We start from the raw sequence: 23782 nt of genomic DNA on the forward strand, positions 1-23782 counted from the left end.
ACCATTTAGCCCTCAGTCATTTGTACTAACCCACAAAACGTTGGAAGCAACATTTCTAATATACTCTGAAAGACACATCCTCTAGTCTCAACAGTTGGTGTAACCATGGAAGTGAAGCAGGGAGGGATTCCCCAAAGCAGCACTGAAGGAGGGCTGGTGCTGTGGCGTAGTGGGTTAAAGCCCTGGCCTGAGGTGCTGGCATCACCTATGGGTGCTGGTTCTAGTCCTGGCTGCTCCTTTTCCAATCCAGCTCTCTGCTGTGGCCTGGGAAAGCAGTGGAAGATGGCCCGGGTCCTTGGTCCCCTGCACCCACATGAGAGACCCGGAAGAGGCTCCTGGCTTTGGATCGGCGCAGCTCTGGCCGTTGCGGCCATTTGGTGAGTGAACCAGCAGATGGAAGACCACTCTCTCTCTCTCTACTTCTCTCTGTAACTCTTTCAAATAAATAAATCTTTAAAAAAGAAAAGAAAAGAAAAGAAAAGAAAAGAAAAGAAAAGAAAAGAAGAAGAAGAAGAAGAAGAAGAAGAAGAAGAAGAAGAAGAAGAAGAAGAAGAAGAAGAAGAAGAAGAGAAAAGAGTAAGAAGTGATTTTGCATTCTGGGTAAAAAAAAAAAAAACTATATTTACATTTGTTTATCTGAATATTTTACCTAATCTGGGAATTAGCAGCATATGTCAAAGAGGATGACAATTTAGGAAAAAGATAAAACTAATCACCAGCTTTATTGGGCCAACATACTACTAAGAACTGGGTACCAACAGCTTAAAAGTCTTTAGCCCTTTCAACAACAACAAAAAAATCATATATTTATTTGAAAGAGGGAGAGGCATAGGGGGAGAGGGTGGAGAGGGAGAGGGAGAAGCATAGGGAGAGGGAGAGGGAGAGGGAGAGGGAGAGGGAGAGAGTGAGAAAAATATCTTCTATTCACTGGTTCACTCACTCAAATGGCTGCAACAGCCAAGGCTGGGCCAGGCTGAAGCCAGGAGCCATGAACTCTACCTGTGTTTCCCACATGGGTGGCAGGGGCCCAAGCACTTGGACCATCCTCTGCTACTTTTTCAGGAGCACAAGCTTTAAGCTGAATTGAAAGTGGAGCAGCCAGGACTCAAACTGGTGCTCATATGAGATGCAGGCACTGTAGGTGGTGTCAACCTCCTACACCACAATGCTGGCCGCTGTTGAAACTTAGAAGGCATAGTGAGATTTTGGGATGTGAGATTAGATTAGAATTTTAATTTTAGGCAGAGAAAGCAGGCCCCAAGACTAACCATTTTAATTAAAACAACAACAACAGAAAAAGGACTGAAATTTCAGAATTCCAAAGCAAAGTGTATCTTCTCTTACTTAGCCTTAAAGTTCATCAAGTCACCTAGACTACAATGAGATTCAGTACTTCTTTTCTGTAACAATTATAACTTATCACTTAACTTCATATACAGTGGGAATCAAGATAGCTATCAAAAATGGATAAATGGGGCCAGCGCAGTGGCGTAGCAGGTAAAGTTGCTGCCTGCATTGCCAATATCCCATATGGGCACCAGTTCAAGTCCTGGCTGCTCCACTTCTGATCCAGCTCTCTGCTATGGCCTGGGAAAGCAGTGGAAGATGGCCCAAGTCCTTGGGCCCCTGCATGCAAGACCTAGGGGAAGCTCCTGGCTCCTGGCTTCGGATTGGTGCAGTTCCAGCCGTTGCAGCCAATTAGGAAGTGAACCAGCAGATGAAGACCTCTCTCTTTGCCTCTCCTCTCTCTGTGTAACTCTTTCAAATAAATAAACAAATCCTTTTTTTTTTTAAAAAGGATAAATGAATAAATAGAGAATACTTGAAAACACAGATCTTAGAAATATGAGTTGTGCAAAAGCTTTGATGAAACAAATCAAAACATTTACTTCCACCTGTACCCTAAAGTGTGTACCTGGGAACCACAAGCAAAAAGTTACTCACATTTTTGTCACCACACCAGGACAGGTAGGAGCGGATGTTTGTAGGACACAGCACACAAGGAGATGACATTTAAAGGTAATTTATTTGAAATGCTTCCAGAAAAGTTTAAGGCCGTTATACAAAAACATTCATTTCATCAAAACATTCAGTGACTTCCTTCCCATAGTTAAACACCTGACAAGCCTCTTTTCTCGTTTTTCTCATTTTCACATTGGCCAAAGTGGCTGACGGCTCCTGCGGAAGGACTCGCTCTTTTCCCCATCATGAAATGACTTTTCTCAGCTTTCTCCTGCTTCTAGCTGCAGCGGCTTCACTTGCTTGCTGACTCAGCAACTTGAGAAACAAAGCAGATTTAAATAAACTTGTAATAGAAAAAATTCACCATGTTTAAAATCTATAAATACAGAAATACGTTTTACAGGGTAAAATTGACCACAATTTTTTTGAAAAATAATAATGTAATATACCTTGTTTTTACATTGATAAATCTCATCACACTGCTTCTTTGAATGCACATGGTATATGTACATGATAAAATGACAACATTGTATTTACTGCTTTCTTTTCTGTAAACTTGAAAGAATATTAAAAAAAAAAAGACTTTTTTGGCAATAATTTAGAATCATTACTACTAGTGCTGGTGTGGGTATAACTTTGCATGGGTCATCCTGAATATTTACACTTCCAGGAAGCTTTGCTGGGTTTTTAGTTAACTTTTTCAAGGTCTACAGCCCTGCACTGTAAGTCAAGGATGGACAAAGAGGTTCCTAGTTTGGCTAGCTGATCTTCATTAATCAGAGTGCATGAAATTGGTCTTTGGAGAATGTAATTAGAATTCTGATTACAGCATAGAACCAGAGACGGCAAAATGATGACCCAAAAGCAGAGGAGGAAATCCCAAGGCCTGCGTCTCTCTCAAGAAACACTGGCCCAAGCTTTTTCTCTTTTAATGGTTTCCACAGAAGGTCTGATGAAGCTCTTTGCATTCTTGATGTTTCTCATGTGTTCGTGTAGACAGAATCCCTGACACACTCACAGAATCTTTTCACTGTGGCTTCACACACATTCTACACCCCGAGTAAGCCTGGGCAGATGACACAAAGCAAAGACTGAGCCTTCTCATCATCCTGGCAGGTTTTCCCAGGCCCTTTGGGTCCTACTGTCATGTTTTAGGCTAGAAGTGGCTCTCTAAGGCAAGCCACTAACTAGGACAGACACCTTTTGGTGCCATGTACATTGCAGCTGAAGATGCACAGCTGACAGCTGCCTTTGTGCTGCCCTCTGTGAGGTCAGCCTCTGTTTCATGTCCTAGCAGATCACTGCACCCAACGCGCACTGGATGAAATGGGAAGGTTCAGACCACGCCTCATCCTTTGTATAGCCCAGCCTTCAGAACCTCCGGAGATGTTTTCTTGCTTCCTGGTTGAACAATGTTGAGCCCAGTTCACTTCAAAGGTTGATTTTTCCCAGTTCTCCCTCAAAGGCCATCCGCTCCATGAGCGGCTTCATCACATCCTGCTCACAAGGCTCCCTAAATCCCATGCCTTCAGCGACCCGTCGGAGAGCCAGACAAGCATGGCTGGGAGGACTTGTCAAGCACTCTGCATGAAACAGCAGTTCAGAGATTCTTTGTCTTCCCACTTTCTAAAATCCAGCAGGACAACTGAAAGTAACTTGTTTCAAGTACCTCTCCATCCATCCAGATGCTTCTGAAATACAGTACAGGATAACGGTTGCCACAGATCCCAGCTTACACAGAAAGAGTGATGGGCAGTTACAGTACTAGGGACACATGTACAGACACAGGAGCCTGGGCCAACATGGTCACAAAAGTATTAAAAAGTGCTTCTCCAAACTGTTCCACATGTGGAATGCAAATACTGTACAGGTAAGACACAGGGCTACTTCCAGGATGGACACACGCTTCCGTCAGACATTGCTCTCCACATGCCTGCTGTTCCCACAGGAAGAGTCTGTCTGTTCCATGCGCTCACAGTCAAGGCTGACTTCACTTGTGTCCATACTACAGTCTGACTCAGTGTCTGACTGGTCCATCTGCTCAAGTTTCGTTTCTCCCTGTGGCTCCCTGCTCTCAGTGTTGGGATTTAGGAACGATCCCTCGGAGTCAAGTACCCCAGCCTGTCCAGCAGCACACAGAACTGTTTCTTTGGCCTGACGAATACAGTTGAGCCACTGCTGTTTGTTGAAGGTGTCATTGGCTTGGAGCGAGTGGGTCTGACTTTGGGATCCATTTTTGAAACTCACCCTGAAGAAGTTTTTAACTAGAATTAAGAATACATAGGAAAAAAAAAAAAAAAAGGTCACTGGATGGGTTACCCAGGTCAAAGATCACACATGTAGCCACACTAACTCCAGTTCCCACACCAGATACAACTGATTATCAAGTGTTTTCCACAGATCCAGAGCATGGGCATGGCTCCCCTCTGCCCTGCAGCACCATGAACCAATGGCAGTTGACACAGATCTAGCTCTGAGCTGCCCTCACTGCTTGAACAAACTAGCAGGTGGATCACAGCTTGGAATACCCAAGAGTCAGAGAACCCCAGGAGACTGGTTACCAAAGCTGGCTGCAGAGCTTGTTAAAATTACAGATCTTGAATGGTGCTTGGTCTAGTGATTAACACACCTGCATTCCATATTGGAATGCTTGGGTTTGAGTCTTGGCTGTGCTCCAGATTCAAATTTCCTGCTAGTGCACATCCTGGGAGGTAGTAGGTGACAGCTCGATCCGTTGGGTCCCTGCCACTCATGTGGAAGACCTGAATTGAGTTCCTGGTATGGAGGCCAAAGACACTGCAGGCATTTGGGGAGTGAACAAGCAGACGAGATCTCTATCTGTCTCTGTCTTTTAGCTGCCCAAATATATAAAAGAAAAAAAATGAATCCCTGGGCCCTCCCCTTCTGATCCAATAGATGTAAGATAGATCTGATAATCTGTAATTTCAATAAGTACCATAAGACAGAGCTTTTTCCAGTTTAAGAAGCTCTTTCTAATACCAAACTATGCCAATGGTCTTCTACATGAGAGTGCTGCTGTGTTTAGTAGTATCCAGTGATTGAGAAGATATGTAAGAGCTGTTTTATCCTTGGTTTCATTTTTAAATGAAATTACATTTCAATGACTTTGACAGGAGCTACACACACTGAAAAAAATGGTAGTGCATAATATGGAATACATCTTATTTAATCTAACAACAGCAACAACATTAACTTGTATTTTCGGGCCCTGTGTGTTCTATGCAACACTTGGTTCATAGAGCAGCTGCTGTCAGTCCCTCTGCATTAACCCCAACAGACAGGACCAGCATAGCAGATGCTGTAGAGATGAGTGACAAATGCAGAGTGAGCCCAAAAATTTCATCACTAGCTGTCGAGGGCTAGAAGACAATCCTGGTCCCTTAAATATAGCTCTTCCTTTGGAGTTAAGGGAATCATTCCTTTATGCCTCAGTTTCCTTATTCACAAAATGGGGGAGAAACGAGAACCTACTTCGCAAGGCTGTTTCCTGGAATAGACCTAAGTGCTTACACAACGCCCTGGCACACGTTCACTGCTACTAGGGCGGAGGGACTGAGGAGTAAGAGGCAGTGCGTATTTATTACTCTGACAATAGGATGCCTATTTAACCCAGGAGGTACACACATTGCCTTCTTGAAGAAGGCGTCCCTCACCGTTTTGTCTAAAACAGACCTCCCATTGCTACCCCTTTCTATCCCCATTTGGGTTTTGGTTTTCTTAATAGCACCTGGAAAATTTATTTATCATCTATCATAATGTAGGCTACACAGTGGGCAAGGAATTTAATTGCTTGGCTCACCACTGAATACTTAGGCCTAGAACAGTGCTTGACACATGGAAGATACTGGGTAGACATTACTATCTTAGGTTTTCTTGGTTAATTCCTTTGTTTGTTAAGTCTCATGTTACAGAGGCCCACCTGAACAATGCTACAGATGAACTTTCCTCACAGTTGACCACTCATGTATGTCTCTGTAGAGCCAAGTCTGTCAGTTCAATTACAAAACCTACCTTTAATGCTACCACTCTCCCCAGAGGGAGTATCTGGTATTAATCATGCTTTTCTCCAACAGAAAGAGGCAGAGAAAAAGGAGCTTAGGTTGCATCAGTTACGTGCAGACAGGTTCCCTTATGGTATTTTAATTAGTCCTTTTAACAACCTTACGAGGGAGATCCGCATGCACCTATACTCTCTAAGTGAGAAACTGAGACTCACAGAGGATGCACAAGGCTATACCATCAGTAAGTAAAGACACAGCTTGGAATGCAACTGCACTCTCAGGCTGTGGCTCTTCTTTTTTCCCCCAGCAGCCACTGCTTCTAAACTATCAAGACCAAAACTATTCAAGAGGTCAACCCGGACCGTGCCACCCATGCGTACTTCTCTCGTTGTTGCTGAACGCCCCACGCAGGGAGCCGCCCAGCCTGACTTCTCCATCCTGCAGGTCTTCCAGCAAGAGGTCCTTCACGGGGATCGGCTGCCGGTACAGCTGGTAGCAAAGTTGTTCATTGTGAGTGATGGCTCGAGTGATCACAAGCACTTCTTGGAACAGAAAAACATGCAGTTTCTAGAAGAGAAGAGTGCACAGGATTTCTCTTGAGCAACAGCCTAATAATCAGTAGTTGATTTGTGGACCTCTGTTGGGCAGAGTTCATCGTCAGGTTCATCCTAGATTATGGACTTCTAGGCTCAAACCTATCTCTAGGAGCCGAGAACTCGGGCAGGTCTGAGGCATTTCCAGATCTGACACATCCATGCCTTTCCCAGATGAGCTCTTTCCAAACAACCCACAGGAGAAAGCCATTCCACACCCAGATATCTGGAGCCTTACTCACACCGCAGTGCACAACCTTTGCAGACATACACAGCCTCCAGCCACCACAAGAAATGAAAAATTGTAATACAAGGAAGGAAGTGATGAAGGGAAAAAAAGCACTCTCCTGGCTAATTCCACAGGATGAAAATTAACAATAGTTCATCAAGGATGAGACTGGCGTATCAAAGTCTAATCTTCATCTTTCCTTCAGCAATTGTTCCTTTGACAAAGAGCTGACCATCAGCTCCAACTCCAACAGGGAACTTGGCTGGCTCATTCCTGAGGGAACCAGACCATGCTGCTGTAGCTGCCAAGAAAGATGGTAAAATAAAAAATTTCCGGGGCTGGTGCCGTGGCACACTAGGTTAATCCTCCACCTGCGGCACTGGCATCCCACATGGGCATCAGTTCTAGTCCCGGCTGTACCTCTTCCAGTCCAGCTCTTTGCTGTGGCCTGGGAAAGCAGTGGAGGATGGCCCAGGTGCTTGGGCCCATGCACCCACATGGGAGTCCAGGAGGAAGCGCCTGGCTCCTGGCTTTGGATCGGCGCAGCTCTGTTGCGGCCACTTGGGGAGTGAACCAATGAAAGGAAGACCTTTGTCTCTCTCTCTCTCTCTCTCACTGCCTATAACTCTGCCTGTCAAATAAATAAATAAAAACTTAAAAAAATTTTCCTCTCTTGGTTAAATAAATCAGAAACGTTGATTCTCCTAAGACATTGTGCATAAAAGGCTGACAGCTGAAGTGAGTGTTGTGGGCATAAAGAAAATCTCAAATATAGGGGGTGGGCATTTGGGGTAGTGGTTAAGATGCCTGCATCTCCCATCAGAGTTCTTGGGTTCAATATCAGGCTCCAGTATCTGACTACAGCTTCCTGCTAATGGGGACCCTGGGAGGTAGCAGCAGTAATGGCTCAAGCAGTCAGGTTCCTGCCATCCACATGGGAGACCAGAATTAGGCTCCCTGCTCCCGGCTTTGACCTCTGGCCTGGAGCCATTATGGGCATTTAGGGAGTGAACCATCTCTCTCTGTCTTACTGCCTTTTTTTTTAATTTAAAAAAAAAATTGTCTCAAATCACATTAAAGCCAGTTAGCTAGGTAGACCTGGGATCAATCTGTTTCAATTCTAATCACGAGACTCTTCTCAGGGTGTGGAAGTGGTTAGGAATCAAAAATGAAAAGATCCTCAACTTTGCAGCCAGTTTCTGGTTTTCTGGTGTAAACATGCAGAATATTACCCCAAGGTCTCAAAAGGGAGACCAGAGGGAGAAGTGAAAACTCAGATCAGAATTTTAAATTGAGGCAAGGGAACCGCATTCAGCACCATCAGATCATTTTATATTTGGGAGAAAAGAAACTTACAGGTCTCCTCCCTCCTTTCCAACACACACACACACACAATACTCAACCAAAAAAGTACAATGTCTATTTTTTTTTAAGGGATATGGTTTATTGGGGGAAACCTGACAGACTGGAGGGAAGGGACAATGAGGGAAAAACAGGGAGAAGGAGAGTCTGAGAGAGAGATCCAGAAAGAGATAGATCAAGAAACAGAGAGAGAGAGACAGAGACAGAGAGATCAGGAGACAGTGTCTATTTGAAAAGACTGAAAAACGAGTAAAGCAAAATATAACCACATTAAAGTCTGTGAGTGTAGGTAGTGTGGAAAGAATGTGTTAACAATTTTCTGCTGGGGCAGGGAAAGAAGGTGTTGGCTACTGCTTTATGTACTGAAAGTAGAGATTTTTAGTGGAAGATGGACCAACCGCTTGGGTCCCTGCACCCATGTGGGAGACCCAGAAGAAGCTCCAGGCTCTTGGCTTCGGCCTGTCCTTCCCCAGCCTCTGCAGCCTTTGGGGAGTGAACCAGCAGATAGATGATTCTCTCTCTCTCTCTCTAATTCTGCCTTTCAAATAAATAAAAAATAATATTTAAAAAAATCTGCCATTCGTGAAAGCTGAGAATCCTCCTAGTTGTTTCAGCTCCTTATAGCCTCTTAACTACTGTAAGTTTGTTTTTTTTTTTTTCTAACTCAGGACTTTGTTCACATGACCTTGGCAACTTTTCTGGGACAGAAAACAACAAACTCCCCACTCCAACTGCAATCTTTGTTCTCAAAATTCCATCTGCTTGTGGTATGGACCTGAGTTTATTTTTAACACTCTAGGCTCATCAGAGTCCTCAGTCCTTGACTGACACAGAGTGAGAACAGGTCCACACAATGCAGCTTCCTGATGATTCCCCACAGGGCTCCCTGGAAAGAACCTGCCAGGGGCTGAGTGGCAGATGTGAGAAGTCCACCAGCACTTTCTGAAAAGCAGCAAGACGCAGAACACAGCCTTAGCCATCAATGACTCCTGGTGAGAGAGACACACGCCTTCACCCAGCAGCCTGGGCAGGTCTTGATGCCCTCGCTGCACCATCAGCTGGGGGAGCCACAGCTGCCCTGAGAATCAGGTACCATTCCTATGCCTGCCTTGTCCAGGTCAAAAGAGGGACCTTTGACTAAGTAAGGCTCTAATAAAGGACTCTTGGCTTTCATTCTAAGGGCTGGCTAGAGACTGAAGATGAAATAGAATCAAATTTCCCAATGGCTCTCTCAACACAGAAATTATAAACACTGTCACACACACACAGAGATTTCTACTGGCTATACATACAAACAGCCAGGTGAGTTGAGCAAACCTTGAATTCTCATCTAATTCAAATCCATTCTCTTAAGCAAGAATTCACTCACTGATTGCTCAGTGCCAGGCTCCCACAGCAGGACTGGGGCTGACAAAGCACAGTCCACAGCCTATAAGAACGTGCTGGGTAGAACTGGAAGACACTGACATACAGCTGGAGATGCCAAAGGAAGATTTACTCAGCTTGCTATGATAACAGAGGAGGAACAACTTCAGTATCCACTTAGGAATAAAAGCCAGGAAATGGTGTATTCACAGGTCAGAGCTAGATATGCAGCCAAAGGAAGACAGGTTATTAATTTTTTTTTAAAATTTGGTTTCAAATGCCAGGCTGTGGATGGGAACCCAGCCATGAGAAAGAAGAGTTTCCATAAAGCTAAATGCATGCAACTTAGGAGCAACTAGTTCTGACATGAAGTCCTTTTAGATCCTGTTCAAATCGCCCTTTATTTTCTGAAATCAAAGTAGGAGATGCTAACTGTCCTGTATTTGTTTTTGAAGGTTGTGATTAAAGAAAATAAAAAGCTGACCAACCTATACTAGTTTTCAGAAGCATTTTTGAATATATACTGGTCCATGATATTAACAAAATTAAAAAAAGAACACACACACACACATCCTCATAGTATGTATGTACTCACAACTCATATATATGAGTATAAACATTTCCCTATGCTATAAAGGGCCCTGGAGAAGCGATTTTTGCTTGCGATAAGATGCTCCCAGGAGGCCAGGACGAGACTGCTGGAGGAGGGTAAGCCCTTACCACGCCCCTGTTGTTCTTCAGTTCCCCATGACAACACAGGACTCTTGAGCTGTCAATCAGGGAGTCTTTCTGGCCTTCTTCCAAGTAAAGAAGCCGCTCTTTATAATAACGACATTCTGATTCCCCAGTCTTCATGTTGATTTCTGCCACGATTCCCTGAATGATGTTTATCTATGGAAACAAAGAGAAAAATAAGTATGAGGGAAGTAGCAAACCATCCGCACCAACAAGTCTAAGGGACTCAGCCTAGGAGGTCACCATGACACACTTGGGAAAAGGGAAAAAAGAAACAAATGCTAGCAATACACTGTATTTATCCACCCATCTATACAAATACACATATTATACACACAAACATTTTTATTAAATTTAAAACTAATATTGTTGCACAATTTTATCTGAGAAGATACAAGGTTCAGTCGTTGTTGTGTCAGAGTCGACTATAGAGTTCCATACTGCTCATTTCTTTTTTATTGAATATTTTAAAAATTTATTTAAGATTTATTTATTTAAAAAGGAGGAGTTACAAAGAAAGAGGAGACAAACACACACACAGATCTTCTAGTTCACTCCTCCAAATGGCTACAATGGCTGTGGCTGGGCCAGACTGAAGCCTAAGAGCCTACAAGTCTATCTGGGTCTCCCACATGGGTGGTGGGGCCCAAGTACTCGGGCCATCCTCTGTGGCTTTCCCAGGCACATTAGCAGGGAGCTGGATCAGAAGCAGAGTAGGCAGACTGGAAGAGGTGCTCACATGGGACGCTGATGTCACTGGCAGTGACCTAACCTGTTGTGTCACAACACCAGAACCTACAATTTTATTTTTAATTGACACATAGTAAATGTACCTAATTATGGGGTAAAATGTTACATTTCAATACAGGTATATAAAGTGAATAATACCTTGGTAATTGGCATATATGTCACTACAGATATTTATCATTTCTTGATGCTGAGAATGTTCAAAGTCCTCTCTACTAGTTATTTTGAAACACTCAATTGTTGTCAACCATACTATAGAACATTAGAAGTCATTCCTAATAACCAGCTGTACCCCTGGACCTGTTAACCAGCCTCTCTCTATCCCTTGACCTCGTCCCTTCCCCAGGCTCTGGTAACCACTATTCCATTTCTGTACTTTGAGATCACATGTTGCACATTTCTTAAAACATGCTCTCAGTGTGAAAAAAGTAAGCATATAAAAAACCAGGCCAAGGAGAAAAAACACGACACAACGTTAGAGTTGTAAAAAAGGATGATCTTTGGATGAAGGTCTCTCCACATGTATTCAATCTAATGCACAAACAGTATTTCCAGAAAGAATAGCTTGAATATCTTTTTAGTGATAAGACATAAATGTTTTCTAAAGGACAAGGAAAGGGGCCAGTGTTGCGGCTGCCTGGGATGCTGGCATCCCATGTGAGTGCGAGTTCGAGTCCTGGCTGCTCCACTACTAATCTAGCTCTTAGCTAATGCACCTGGGAAAGCAGAGGAAGAAGACCCAATGCTTGGGTCCCTGTACTCATGTGGGAGACCTGGAAGAAGCTCCTAGCTCCTGGCTTCAGATCAACTCAGCTTCGGCCATTGCAGCCATTTGGGGAATGAATCAGCAGATGGAAGACTTCTCTCTGGCTCTCCTTCTCTCTCTGTAACTCCACTGTTGACAGTTTCAAAGTTCACTTATTTGTTATTTTCTCTATTTTCCAAATTTTATGGTAGCAGTATTTGATCTAAAAAATTCTTTAAAACAATAAGTTCTTTAATGTCATAAAAGAAGCCTTTTGACCTTTGATGTCTACTTTGTCAACCTAATATTAAATATAAATCCTATAAAATTAATGTGAGCTTTATTAACACAAAACCAATAATAAACAGCAGAACACTTGGGCTGGCACTATGGCTGCAGCAGGTTAAAGCCGTGGCCTGCAGTGCCAGCATCCCATATGAGTGCCAGTTCAAGTCCCAGTTGCTCCACTTCTGATCCAGTTCTCTGCTATGGCCTAGGAAGGTAGTGGAAGATGGCCCAGGTTCTTGGGCCCCTGTACTTGCGCAGGAGACCTGAAAGAAGCTCCTGGGTCCTGGCTTTGGATCAGCCCAGCTCTAGCTGTTGTGGCCATTTGGGGAGTGAACCAGTGGATGAACAACCTCTCTTTCACTCACTGTAACCCTGTCTTTCAAATAAATAAATCTTTTTAAAAAACAGCAGAACACTTTTGGAGTTCTAGCTTTCTTTTTTTATCCTCTTGGTTTTCAAAGGTGACTGGATTATCGACTGTTACTTCCAAAACAAACAAAAATGAAATTTCTTTTTTTTAAGATTATTTATTTTATTTGAAAGGCAGAGTTACAGAGAGAATGAGAGACACAACAGAGAGATCTTCCATTCACCGGCTCACTCTCCAAATGGCTGCAATGGCCAGGGCTGGGCCAGGCTGAAGCCAGGAGCCAGGAGCTTCCTCTGGGTCTCCCACATGGGTGCAGGGGCCCAAGGACTTGAGCCATCCTCTACTGCTTTCCCAGGCCATAGCAGAGAGTTGGATCGGAAGTGGAGCAGCTGGGACTCGAACCAGCGCCCATATTGGATGCCCGCACTGCAGGCAGTGGCTTTACCCGCTACACCACAATGCCGGCCCCATACAAAAATGAAATTTCATAAACTATACTAAAGCTACCACTCATCCTTGAAATTAATTTCACTATATTTGTTGAGCACCTGTTTGGTATGAGACTAGGTGGCAGTGTTCAAGCAAAGGAGGCATGGTACCTGCCCTTGGAGAGCTTAAAATGCAAGGGAGGTGTCTGAGCGATTGCTTTGTGTCTACCTTATCCCTCTACCTTACTATATTTTTAATGTGTAGTAGAGTCCATGTTTTTTTCTTGCTTTTAAAGACATCAGCACTGACTGCTGTGGCTGATTTGATCAGCTCTCACTAGGTATACTTGGACAGCTGGAATTAACAGCACTTAGGCCAGTTCTCTGAAAGTACGCAGGGAACCAGAAAGAAGACGCCCTGCAGGCATAACGCTGTGTTCATTTCCTCATTTAACTCAGGAACTGAGCAGCTGGCACATCATATGAAGATTAATAAACTGAAACACAACACAGCGTTTCCTCTGGCAGCTATGACTACTTTCAAATAATGCTTCTTTCTTTGGTGTATGAAAAAAATAGAAACAGAACAATAGAAGCAATCAACGTTATCATTCAATATTTCATGTGTACATTTACAATAGCAACTCTGGGTTTCTTTTTATCTGTGTTTATTTATTTTTAAATTTTGATTCATTTATTTGAGAGGCAGAGAAAGACAGACAGACATGGACACAGAGAAAAGAGAGCTCCCATTTGCTGATTCACACCTTAACTGCCCAAGACAGAAAGCGCTGAAGCCAGGAGCTGGGAACCCAATCCAGGCCTCCCTGCTGGGTGGCAGGAATCCAATTACTTGAGCTGTTACTGCTGCCTCCCAGGGTGCACAATAGCAGGAGGGTGGAATGGGGAGTGAGGCTCACACTTGAACCCAGGTACTCTAAAATGGGATGCAGGCATCTTAACGGCTACAGGCTAAATACTCATTCTTGTTTTTATTTATCAAAATTAATGTTTTGTATTTCTTTTTTTTTTTTAATTTTTTTTTTTTTTTGATTTTTGACAGGCAGAGTGGACAGTAGAGGGAGACAGAGAGAAAGGTCTTCCTTTTTGCCTTTGGTTCACCCTCCAATGGCCGCCGCGGTAGGTGCGCTGCGGCCGGCGCACTGCGCTGTTCCGATGGCAGGAGCCAGGTGCTTCTCCTGGTCTCCCATGGGGTGCAGGGCCCAAGCACTTGGGCCATCCTCCACTGCACTCCCTGGCCACAGCAGAGAGCTGGCCTGGAAGAGGGGCAACCGGGACAGGATCGGTGCCCCGACCGGGACTAGAACCCGGTGTGCCGGCGCCACAAGGCAGAGGATTAGCCTGTTAAGCCACGGCGCCGGCTAATGTTTTGTATTTCTTTTTTTTTTTGACAGGCAGAGTGGACAGTGAGAGAGAGACAGAGAGAAAGGTCTTCCTTTTGCCGTTGGTTCACCCTCCAATGGCCGCCGTGGTAGGTGCGCTGCGGCCGGCGCACCGCGCTGATCCGATGGCAGGAGCCAGATGCTTCTCCTGGTCTCCCACGGGTGCAGGGCCCAAGGACTTGGGCCATCCTCCACTGCACTCCCTGGCCACAGCAGAGAGCTGGCCTGGAAGAGGGGCAACCGGGACAGGATCGGTGCCCCGACCGGGACTAGAACCCAGTGTGCCGGCGCCGCAAGGCGGAGGATTAGCCTAGTGAGCCGCGGCGCCGGCCTAATGTTTTGTATTTCTATCTATTTGCACATCACAAGGGTCTAATCTGTTTGCATCGATTCTTGAGATTTATTGGCAGGATTTCAGGGAGGAATACAGATATATATGGCAGGTTGTCAGAAGCAAATAGTCATGGTAGTTGTGCATTTAAATTAACTTGCTGCATCTCCTGCCGGGGTTTAGACTGGAGGAAGGGACTGGTGAAGGGAGATGATGAGAGATACTGGGTAAGCTTTCAGGGATTAAGACCACACATGCTGGAATCATCATCCTCAGAGTGGAATCGGAACCCTGTCTGTCTGGTCCCTTGTGCCACAGTGCCATTTACTCCTCGGTGCTGACATGAACCACGAACAGCAGTCTCCCTTGCTCTGCATCAGAAGCAGGACTGTTCTTCTCATTGATTTGAGTGACTTTATTTAAAGGAGTTGGGAAACAGTGGCAGGCAGGGGGAAGGGATGGTCTGCAGGATCATTTTCTGGCTCCAACAATTCTTAGAATTTAAAACATTAAACAACCAGATCTCTGGAATGCCTGAATATCCAAAGCCCTATTTTAAGAAGTTCCCTTTTGCGGGACATTTCTATCACCCTTCAAAATGCGATCAAGAAATTCTAATCAAGATGTGGTGGTTTATACACTGCAATAAAAGCAAGATCTTTCTTTCGATCTAACCACAGGACTGAATGCAATCAACGCCCTTAGCATGCAAGCAATTTACTCAGCACCCTTTGATTTTTCTCTTTTCATAGAGGGGAAATTTATTCAGGGAACATATAAGTCAAGCTCCACTGGTACTCTGGGTTTTATATTTATCAAACATTCACAATGCACCCAAGGGTACAGGCTAAATTATTCCGTTCACGTGGGGTAATGCTATGAGGACTTTAAAAAGGAGACCAAAAAAAAAAAAAAAAAAAAAATCTGTGTCTAACTGTGTCCATAGGTTTTCAGAAAACCTCCTTTGCAGACATTTTCAAATACACAGATCAGCCTGAATAACTGGGTGCAGATTCAGCTTTTGAAAATGGCTTTTCACTTTCTGTACTAGGGAAACTGGATCCTGGCAGATCCTTCCGTAATGCAAACATATCCTCATCCATTTTAAAATTCAAACTTGAGCTCACTGGTTGTCTCTCTAAAACGGGACTGTGTTCTTTCATACTGCATGTTAAGAAGAAGGAATGCTTACTGTAAAAAGTCAGAACAGGCTTATGTGCTTCAAAAAAAGTAACTGTTTAGAGTAGCCACAGCTCCCTGTTGTTTCCATTCCTGCAGACCACACACTCGCTGGGATGAAATATGGAGAAGAGGCACCTCTATCACACTCTTCCCAGTAATAAAAACAGACATGATGAAGTGAGACGGGCCCATCGCACTGCCTGCATCCCCCCATGTGTGCTGGACTGCGGGCCTGGTCTGTGTGGGTTGGGCCTGTCAGATACACTCAACACTTCGTGACTTAGGAGAGCCTGCTCACTCTTCTCTATGCTGTGGGGAGGCACAGGCCTGGCTCTGCGTCACTGCAACTTCTCCACAAAGCCTTCGTGATTCCAAAGGCAAGGAGGGCTCCAAGAAGTGGCCAGGCTTTCTGCATGAGGATTCAGGAACACACAGAAACAGGAAGGCACAGGATTTGGAGTCTGCACCAACAGAGTTTGAATATCAGCTCCATCATTTGTTGGCTGTGGACCTGGGAAAACTATTTTGAACCTTTCTGAACCTCATGGAGACAATGATCTTAATGTGATCTTAATAAGAACAGCTATGAAACTGAATGACTCAATGTGAGGTGCTCCGTGTGAGCAGCTGCTATTGTTGTTACTGTTTTTAACTCCCTCTGAGAGGACACAGACTGCTCAGCAGGTTCAGCCCTTCTGATGATGACATTATCTATGCACATCTTCCTCTTACCACTGTCCCAGATGAAATCAGGGAGTGAGCCCTTTGAATTGGTCTGTCAGCCTCTGGCCCCACAGGTTTTCCTGAGTGCGCACCTGGGTCATAGCAGCATCCCCCCAACTTGCTGCCCAGGCACTCACTCCCTCTTCCCCAGTCCCCTGCTCTATAGACAGTAACATGTCCAAGGTTACACAGCTTGTAATGACAGGGATGGGATTGGAATCCTGAGTCCCAGCTACTTAGAAAACAGCAAACAAAAACAAATGACACACAAAGGCAATTTCTGAAACTGATCTTTAAAACCTCGGTAATACTGCATGTGAAGTGGCATTGTCTGTCTTATCTCCTGCTGCTTCTTCAGAGAATTGCCCTGTCCCAGGCAGCTCCATATGTTCCCCAGGGATGGCCTGGCCTGCCCTATTTCTTCGCACCTTAGCTCAGGCCACTCCCTCCTTCTGGCCTGCCAGCTGCTCCACCCTGCCCTGCAGAGGACCTTGATCACAACTAGGCTCTCTAAGACATTCGCAGTTTGCAATAATCTAATACTAGGGACCTCATTTCTCCTTGTCTTGTGTTGGGACCAGGGAAGAATCTGTATTTTTCAAATCACCCAGCCCACTGTCAGGAAACATGCACTGAATGAGGAGCCCACTGGTGAGCAGGAGGCGTGACCAGGCAACCCGCCAAGGTCGGGGTCTGTTTGAGTCCATCTGCTGTTGCTAGCACAAAATACCCAAGATCAAGTAATTTACAGACAAGAGAAGTTTATTTGGCTCACAATTCTGGAGGCCAGGAAGCTCAAGAGCATGGCACTGGCATGTTCCCAGAACCTGTTGAGGGCTCTCTTACTTTGTGAACTTAACATGGCACGGGCATCACATGGCAACACAGAGCAAGTCAGCTGGTGTGGGTATTTCTTCCTCTCTTTATAAAGCCACTAATGCTATTATCCAGGGGGCCCACCCTTCTGACTTCATTGAATCCTAATTAGCTCTGAAAGACCTGTCTCCAAATACTATTAACCTATTAATTTGGAACTCACACTTTTAACGTGTAGACTTTTGGGGGAAGCATCCAAGCCACAGCAGCGGCCAAGGAGAACTAGATCTTAAATGAATGTCAACTTCATAAATCGGCTTTGGGGTTAAACTAAAAGGCAACTCCCATATTCTAACTAAAAAAAGTTATTCAATTTAAAATGTCACAAGAGCTTAACCCTCACAGCCAGCAACTGTAGCACCAGATGAACTACCTGTACAGAATCAAAAATTCTAGAATCAAAGGCACCTTACAGTGACTTTCATATATAAACTCTGCATTTAGCAGTTTAGGAGATAGAGGCAGAGAGAAGCGAAGAGACTTGCAAAATCAAAACATGACTGCTGGTAGTGCTTGGCCTAGAACCCAAGATTCCTGAGTCCTGTGCACCCAGGGACCCTTCCATTCACCTAAGGGCCCAAGGCACTAGTAATTACAAGGGAAGAAAGGAAGGAATAAACTTACAGCTTCTTCCAAGTGCTGCTGATCTGGATTATCGTTTGGTGTGTGCCTCAGGATTTCTCGAAGAAGCAGAGGGTATTTCACCAGACGGCTTCTTGGAATATCAAGGAAATTCCAGAGATCTAGTTTGCGGCTAAAGGGGGATTCTAAACATCGCTGCAGGAAATCCTGGACTCGGTGATCTTGTTTTTTGTGATCCAGGAGAGCTTTGGCGGCTACTTGATTGCTGCAGTAGCTGTCATAGGAGCTGAGACAAGGCAGCTAAGAAGGAAACATGAAAAGAAGGTTGGAAAGTCAAAACAATTAAACCCCAAAATCAGACGCTAGCATCCCTTGTTGGGACTGAACAAGCATCCAACATGTCTCCAGATATGGCCAACATTCCTCTATCTGCAATGGTAAGTTTTCTTAGGCTCTGGCTTGCTTTCACAAAGTGGCTGTCTTAACTGTGTGTGTACTTTGGTTGCTACAGCTCCTACCACTATTTGCTTGTGTTTTCTGCCAACCCGAACTAGAAAGCAAAGAACCAGAATTGTTATATATGCATATAGTTCACAATTTATGTAATCTCCCCAAAGTTTCCAGTAAGGCAAAAGCCATATACACACACACACATATATATACACATATACATATATATACACATATACATATATATATATACACACACACAGAGGATTTAAGATTCTTTAAGAAAGTCATGTAGGAGACTTAGTGTAAACACCTTCATATTAGTCTTTTTTTATTAAAAAGATTTATTTTATTTATCTGAAAGGTAGAATTACAGAGAGGGAGAAAGAGAGACCTTCCATCTACTGGTTTACACTCCAAATTCTGCAATGACCAAGGCTGAGCCAGGCTGAAGCCAAGAGCTTGGAATTTCACCCAGGTCTCTCATGTGGGTACAAGGGCCCCAGTACTTGGGCCATCTTCTGCTGCTTTCCTAGGCACATTAGCAGGGAGCTGTATAGGAAGTGGAGCAACTGGGACTCAAACAGGAGCTCATATGGGATCCTGGAATCACAACTGGTAGCTTAACCTACTGCTCCACAATGCCAGTCCCTCGTTCACATCAGTTTTAAGATGAACTAATTCTGGGGCTACACCTGTAGAGCAGTGAGTTGGGCTGCTGCCTGCAGCACTGGCATCCCATATGGGCACTGGGTTGGATCCTGGCTGCTCCACTTCCCATCCACCTCCCTGCTTATGTGTGTGGGAAGACAGTGGAGGATGACCCAAGTGCAATGGGCCCCTGCACCCTTGTGTGAGTCCCAGATGAAGCTCCTGAAGGTTCCTGGCTTTGGTATAGGCTGCTGTGGCCACGTGGGGAATGTACCACTGGATGGAAGATCTCCCTCCACCCCATCCCTTTTAACTCTTCGAAATACATAAAATAAATCTTAAAAAAAAAGATGACCTGATTTTAAGGTTTAATTATAAAGAGACTCAAGAAGTTGAAGGAAAAGCATGACTTTTTTTTCTTTCTTTCTTTTTTTTTTTTTAAATCAGGGGCCAGAGTTGTGGCATAGTGGGTAAAGCTACTTCCTATGATACCAGTATCTCATATGGGTTTCGGTTTGTGTCCAGTTCATGTCCTGGCTGCTCTACTTCCAATCCAGCTCCCAGTTAATGTGCCTGGGAGAGCAGCAGAAGATGGCCTGGACCCAGATGAAGCTCCTGGTTCTTGGCTTTGGCCTGGTCCAGCTCTGGCTGTTGCGTCCATTTAAGGAGTGAACCAGCAGATCAAAGATCTCTCTCCCTCTTTTCCTCTTAATCTCCCCCTCTCTTTATGTCTGTCCATCTCTCTCTTCCCCTCTCACTCTCCCTCCCTCTGTAACTCTGACTTTCAAATAAATAAATGAATCTTAAAAAATAAATCAGACACAGGAAGCATTTATGAAAATCCTTTAAATTTAGCTCTGACAGGCCAGAAACTATTTTTAAGTATACCTAATGGTTAGCATCATAATGTCATGCAATACACAATTTAAGCTTAAAGATTCTGGAACATTTCACTCCAGTGCCTTCATTCCAGGGAAATGCTAACTTCCCTGATAGGTCCCAGCAGTCACACTGGGAAAATACCATGTCGGACATGGACTCAGTGGAAAGGGCTTTCCATGTCCCTTTGCCACTCCTGACATGAGGGCTCCCACCAACCTCTAGAGAGTGACCAGAGGCAATAAAAGGCAGCCACTGGCACAGCTGCATTTCTTTCCCTTGGACTAGGAAGCTGCATTCGCCACTACACCTGCTCTGTAGAAGGATTCAATCCAAGTGGTAAGAGGGAATCTTTCATTTCTGTATCCTCTGGACTCTGAGCTGGGCCTACTATCTGGTAGATGCTTCAAGTTTGTGTTTTAGGGGCAGTTTTTACAGACATTAAGATGCTACTTGGAACAACAACATCCCATACTGGAGAGACCAAGTTCAAGTCTCAATTCCACTGTTGATGCCAGCTTCTTGCCCGTGTGCACCTTGGGAGGCAGCAGTGTTGGTTCAAGTACTTAGATTCCTCCCACCCACGTGGGGGACCTGGATTTAGTTCCTGGTTCATGGCACCAAGCCCCTGCAGACATTTGTGGAGTAAACCAGTGGAGGAGAGATCTGTCTCCCCGGCCTCCAAAAAAAAAAGTTCACTCTAAATGAATAAGTTAATGTTGAATAGATTACAGAGTTAAGTAATATTTAATGATTCGAAAACATTGCTTAAAATGTGGCAGCACTTGAAAATTTATATATTATGGCTGATTCTTTTATACCTCTGATTAAAATTATTTTCTCAATGACTGAAACTAAAGAAAGAGAAAAAGGAAGTAATATTTAAAAGGTTCACACTTGACCTTAATACCTTGGAAATGCCTACCTTCTTTATATGTTATGGGGGAAAAAACCTGTAATTGTGTTAAAAAGAGTTACAGGAATCCTTCCCTCAACCTTATATTTGAAAGTACTGATAACTGGTATACACACTTACACACAATGCCCAGATGTGGTGCTGTGGCTTATAATTTAGATTTCCGGTGTTAATTAAAAAGGGCCTCAGGTCCTCTTAATTTCGTTTCCACTTCCTCGTCTTTTAAAAAGACCTGGACATGCCTGATGCTTTCATCAAAGAAAAACAAATCGCAGTAATCATCGGATGTAAACTTGAAGGAGCTGGACCACCTCTCTGTCCAACGGGCCATTTGGCTCTCTGCCATGCTGCTGCCCTGCTGCCGCGGCAATCAAGCCAGGGTCCGGCTGGGCATTCACACCTGACCTGAAAAGCTCTGCGAATCAGCCATAGGCTAGAGAAGGCTCCGGGTGAGCTTTAACTAGGGAGGGGACGAGGAGCATCTACCGCAGGGTTCCCAGACACAGCCACACTCACTCCCTTCAAACGTGAGAGGCAGAAATGCAGCAGTGAAGAGGGCAGACTCCAGGACTGGAGAACTGGGGCCAAACCAGCAGGTGGAAGGGACCCTTCTAAGTCTCAGTGTCCCCTCTTACAAAATGCATCTGCCAATGTCCTCGGCCTTCAGGAGTATACAGTGGGCAGCGCAGGGCTTGACTCCTGGTGAGGAATCAGTGAGTACCAGCTCCTACTATGCTTTGTCCCTGAATGTTTTTATTGAAGACACTGTGGTTTTTGAGAAGCAAAGCTGAAGACAGAACTGGAGCATGAGGCCTGTCCTTGCACACCTCCCTCTGCACCTGCAAATCTCTCAAGGACTCATTATGTCTTTAAATAGACGATCAAGAATCTGAAGGGAAACTCAACATTTTTAAAGGAAATTCTGTTTCCTCAACATTTTGAAAAAAGCCAGAACAAATTCATTTTTCTTTTTCTTTTTTTTTTTTTTTTTTTTTTTTGCTTCCGTGTATCCTGCCTCTCCGGTTGGAATTAAAATTTGATTAGAAGCCAAATTAACATGAGAACTCTGCCTTGGAGAGCTTATGAATTATTTTATGACCGACAAAAACCATTAACATGGAGATAAGTCACTTGGGAAGCTGTTTCTCTGAAAGGAGGGGCCTCCTCCATCCAACAGGGCGACCTGCTAGAGAGAGGCATCGACCTGCAGTAACCATAGTGCCTCCCGGAACAAAGGCAGCCACTCTGGTTAAGGTCTTCAGAGTCAAAGGAATCGATTCATCCGAAGGTCAAAGGGACCAGCAGGCGCTGTCCCACTTGGGAGGCGCACTCTTTTAAATGGAGGATTTTGTTGTTTTAAATGTTCTCACTTTTTTCCTTGGTGGTGGTGGTGGGGGGAATAAATCAATTTTCCATGGGTCGAATGGGATCTGACTTTTTTTATTCAAAGTCCACGAAGATGTTTAGTTTGTTCTGTTTAAATGACCAGAATGCAAACAGATGCAACAGACACATCTGTAGGTAAAAGAGGGACGATGTTTGACAGCTCATCGGGCTGGTAAGTTAGGGCCATTTCTCACGCAGTCTGGCAGCACTCAGAGGTGCTCCCCAGGCTGCAAGTCCCCATCAGGCGCCTGAATGGCCCCCTTTCCTTTGCTCATGTGTGAAAACAACTGCCAAAGCCGCCCCAGAGCAGATCAGTGTCCTAATAAAAATGGTAAACATTTACTCTAGGAACAAGGACAACTGCTTCAATTCTGCTTCTGGTGTGAGTTGCCCATTCCCATATACTTTTAGGGAAACCGCGGAGTTCTGCAAGGCTCTGGGTAAAAGCAGAGAGACACTCTGCCTGTTCTGCAGAGTGGCCTCAAGGCCCCCTTTACTCCCATCAAAGCAGTGTGAGTCTGGAAATGCAAGAGGTCCAAAGGCCGACTCTCTCTTCTCCATCTCCAGATGGCCGGATCTTTTTGGAGAAATTTCTTTATTGGCGAAGGAAGTCAGAACATCTACCACGGCTCATAATGAAATGAAAGTCAAAAGGACAAGATGAATGAGCCCTCTTGAAATATTAAGGGCCGTTTTCTAAATTATTCATCTTGGAGCACGACTTGCCTTTCAGACACCCTTGGGTAGTTCAGCCTTGATGCTAAAATTGACTCCTGGACTAAAGCTATGCAAGTCATGAAACCTTCCAAGGTTCTTGACTGAGGCAGTAACTGAGGAGGGTAAGTTACAAAACCAACATTAAAACTTTCTGCATGAACACCTGGCATCCAAGGCACAGGACCTGGAAGGTTTTAGGATGATTAAAACACAGATATACCAGGAAAAAGAGGACTCACAGAGCGAGAGCAGGATTTATAGCCTGCACAACACCCTCCACATGGTGAAATGCTCTCTGAGACCCACTACGGCCCCCACCTCCTGCATGTTTTTCTGTAACTCTGTATGAATCTCCAGGGTGAGGCATCTAATCCTGCCCAGAAGAAGTCTTCAAAGTAATCTGCTTTTATCAACTGTTTTACAGCAGATGGGGAACCCCTGGCTCGGGACAGAACACTCAAGGACTCTTAGAAGGAAGCAAATATGTACACTGAGGAGGAGTGAGGTCTGTGGCAAAATAGAGAGCATGTGCCTTTTCTAAAGGAAATTAAACAAATGAACAACACCACTATGTACCCAACAGAACATAAATTCAGTCACAGGACTATAATTAATAATCCCTAATCTAAGGCTACAGCTTATTTCTTTGTTTAGGAAAAGGAATGGGTTATGATGAGATGGTCAGCATGTATCCAGCTCTCCTGTGAAGCTATTCAGGACCATAAAGTCACTAAACATCAGCAATTTTTACTTATTACATTGTTTGTGAAACTACATTGTAAAAAAAGCCTCTGCCTGCAGCACTAGCCTTCCATATGGGCACCAGTTCGCATCCTGGCT

General features: G+C 44.4%; 1 protein-coding gene across 4 annotated transcripts in view; it reads right to left on the minus strand.

Moving 5' to 3' along the window:
• Positions 1 to 2007: 2007 nt before the first annotated feature.
• ARHGEF3 (Rho guanine nucleotide exchange factor 3) overlaps positions 2008 to 23782 on the minus strand; it is a 336022-nt gene continuing 314247 nt past the window's right edge. For 3 of the 4 annotated variants that reach the window (XM_062201117.1, XM_062201118.1, XM_062201119.1), the window contains 4 exons: positions 17986 to 18243; positions 10254 to 10424; positions 6365 to 6551; positions 2008 to 4226 (listed from right to left, as the gene is read on the minus strand). In XM_062201117.1, the coding sequence (XP_062057101.1) occupies positions 3874 to 4226; positions 6365 to 6551; positions 10254 to 10424; positions 17986 to 18243 (969 nt within the window). In that variant the 3' untranslated portion in view covers positions 2008 to 3873. The remainder of the gene's footprint in view (positions 4227 to 6364; positions 6552 to 10253; positions 10425 to 17985; positions 18244 to 23782) is intronic. The other variant, XM_062201120.1, reaches the window with a different exon arrangement.

The sequence above is a fragment of the Lepus europaeus genome, chromosome 9, assembly GCF_033115175.1.
Source record: "Lepus europaeus isolate LE1 chromosome 9, mLepTim1.pri, whole genome shotgun sequence".
In the NCBI taxonomy this organism is placed as follows: domain Eukaryota; kingdom Metazoa; phylum Chordata; class Mammalia; order Lagomorpha; family Leporidae; genus Lepus; species Lepus europaeus.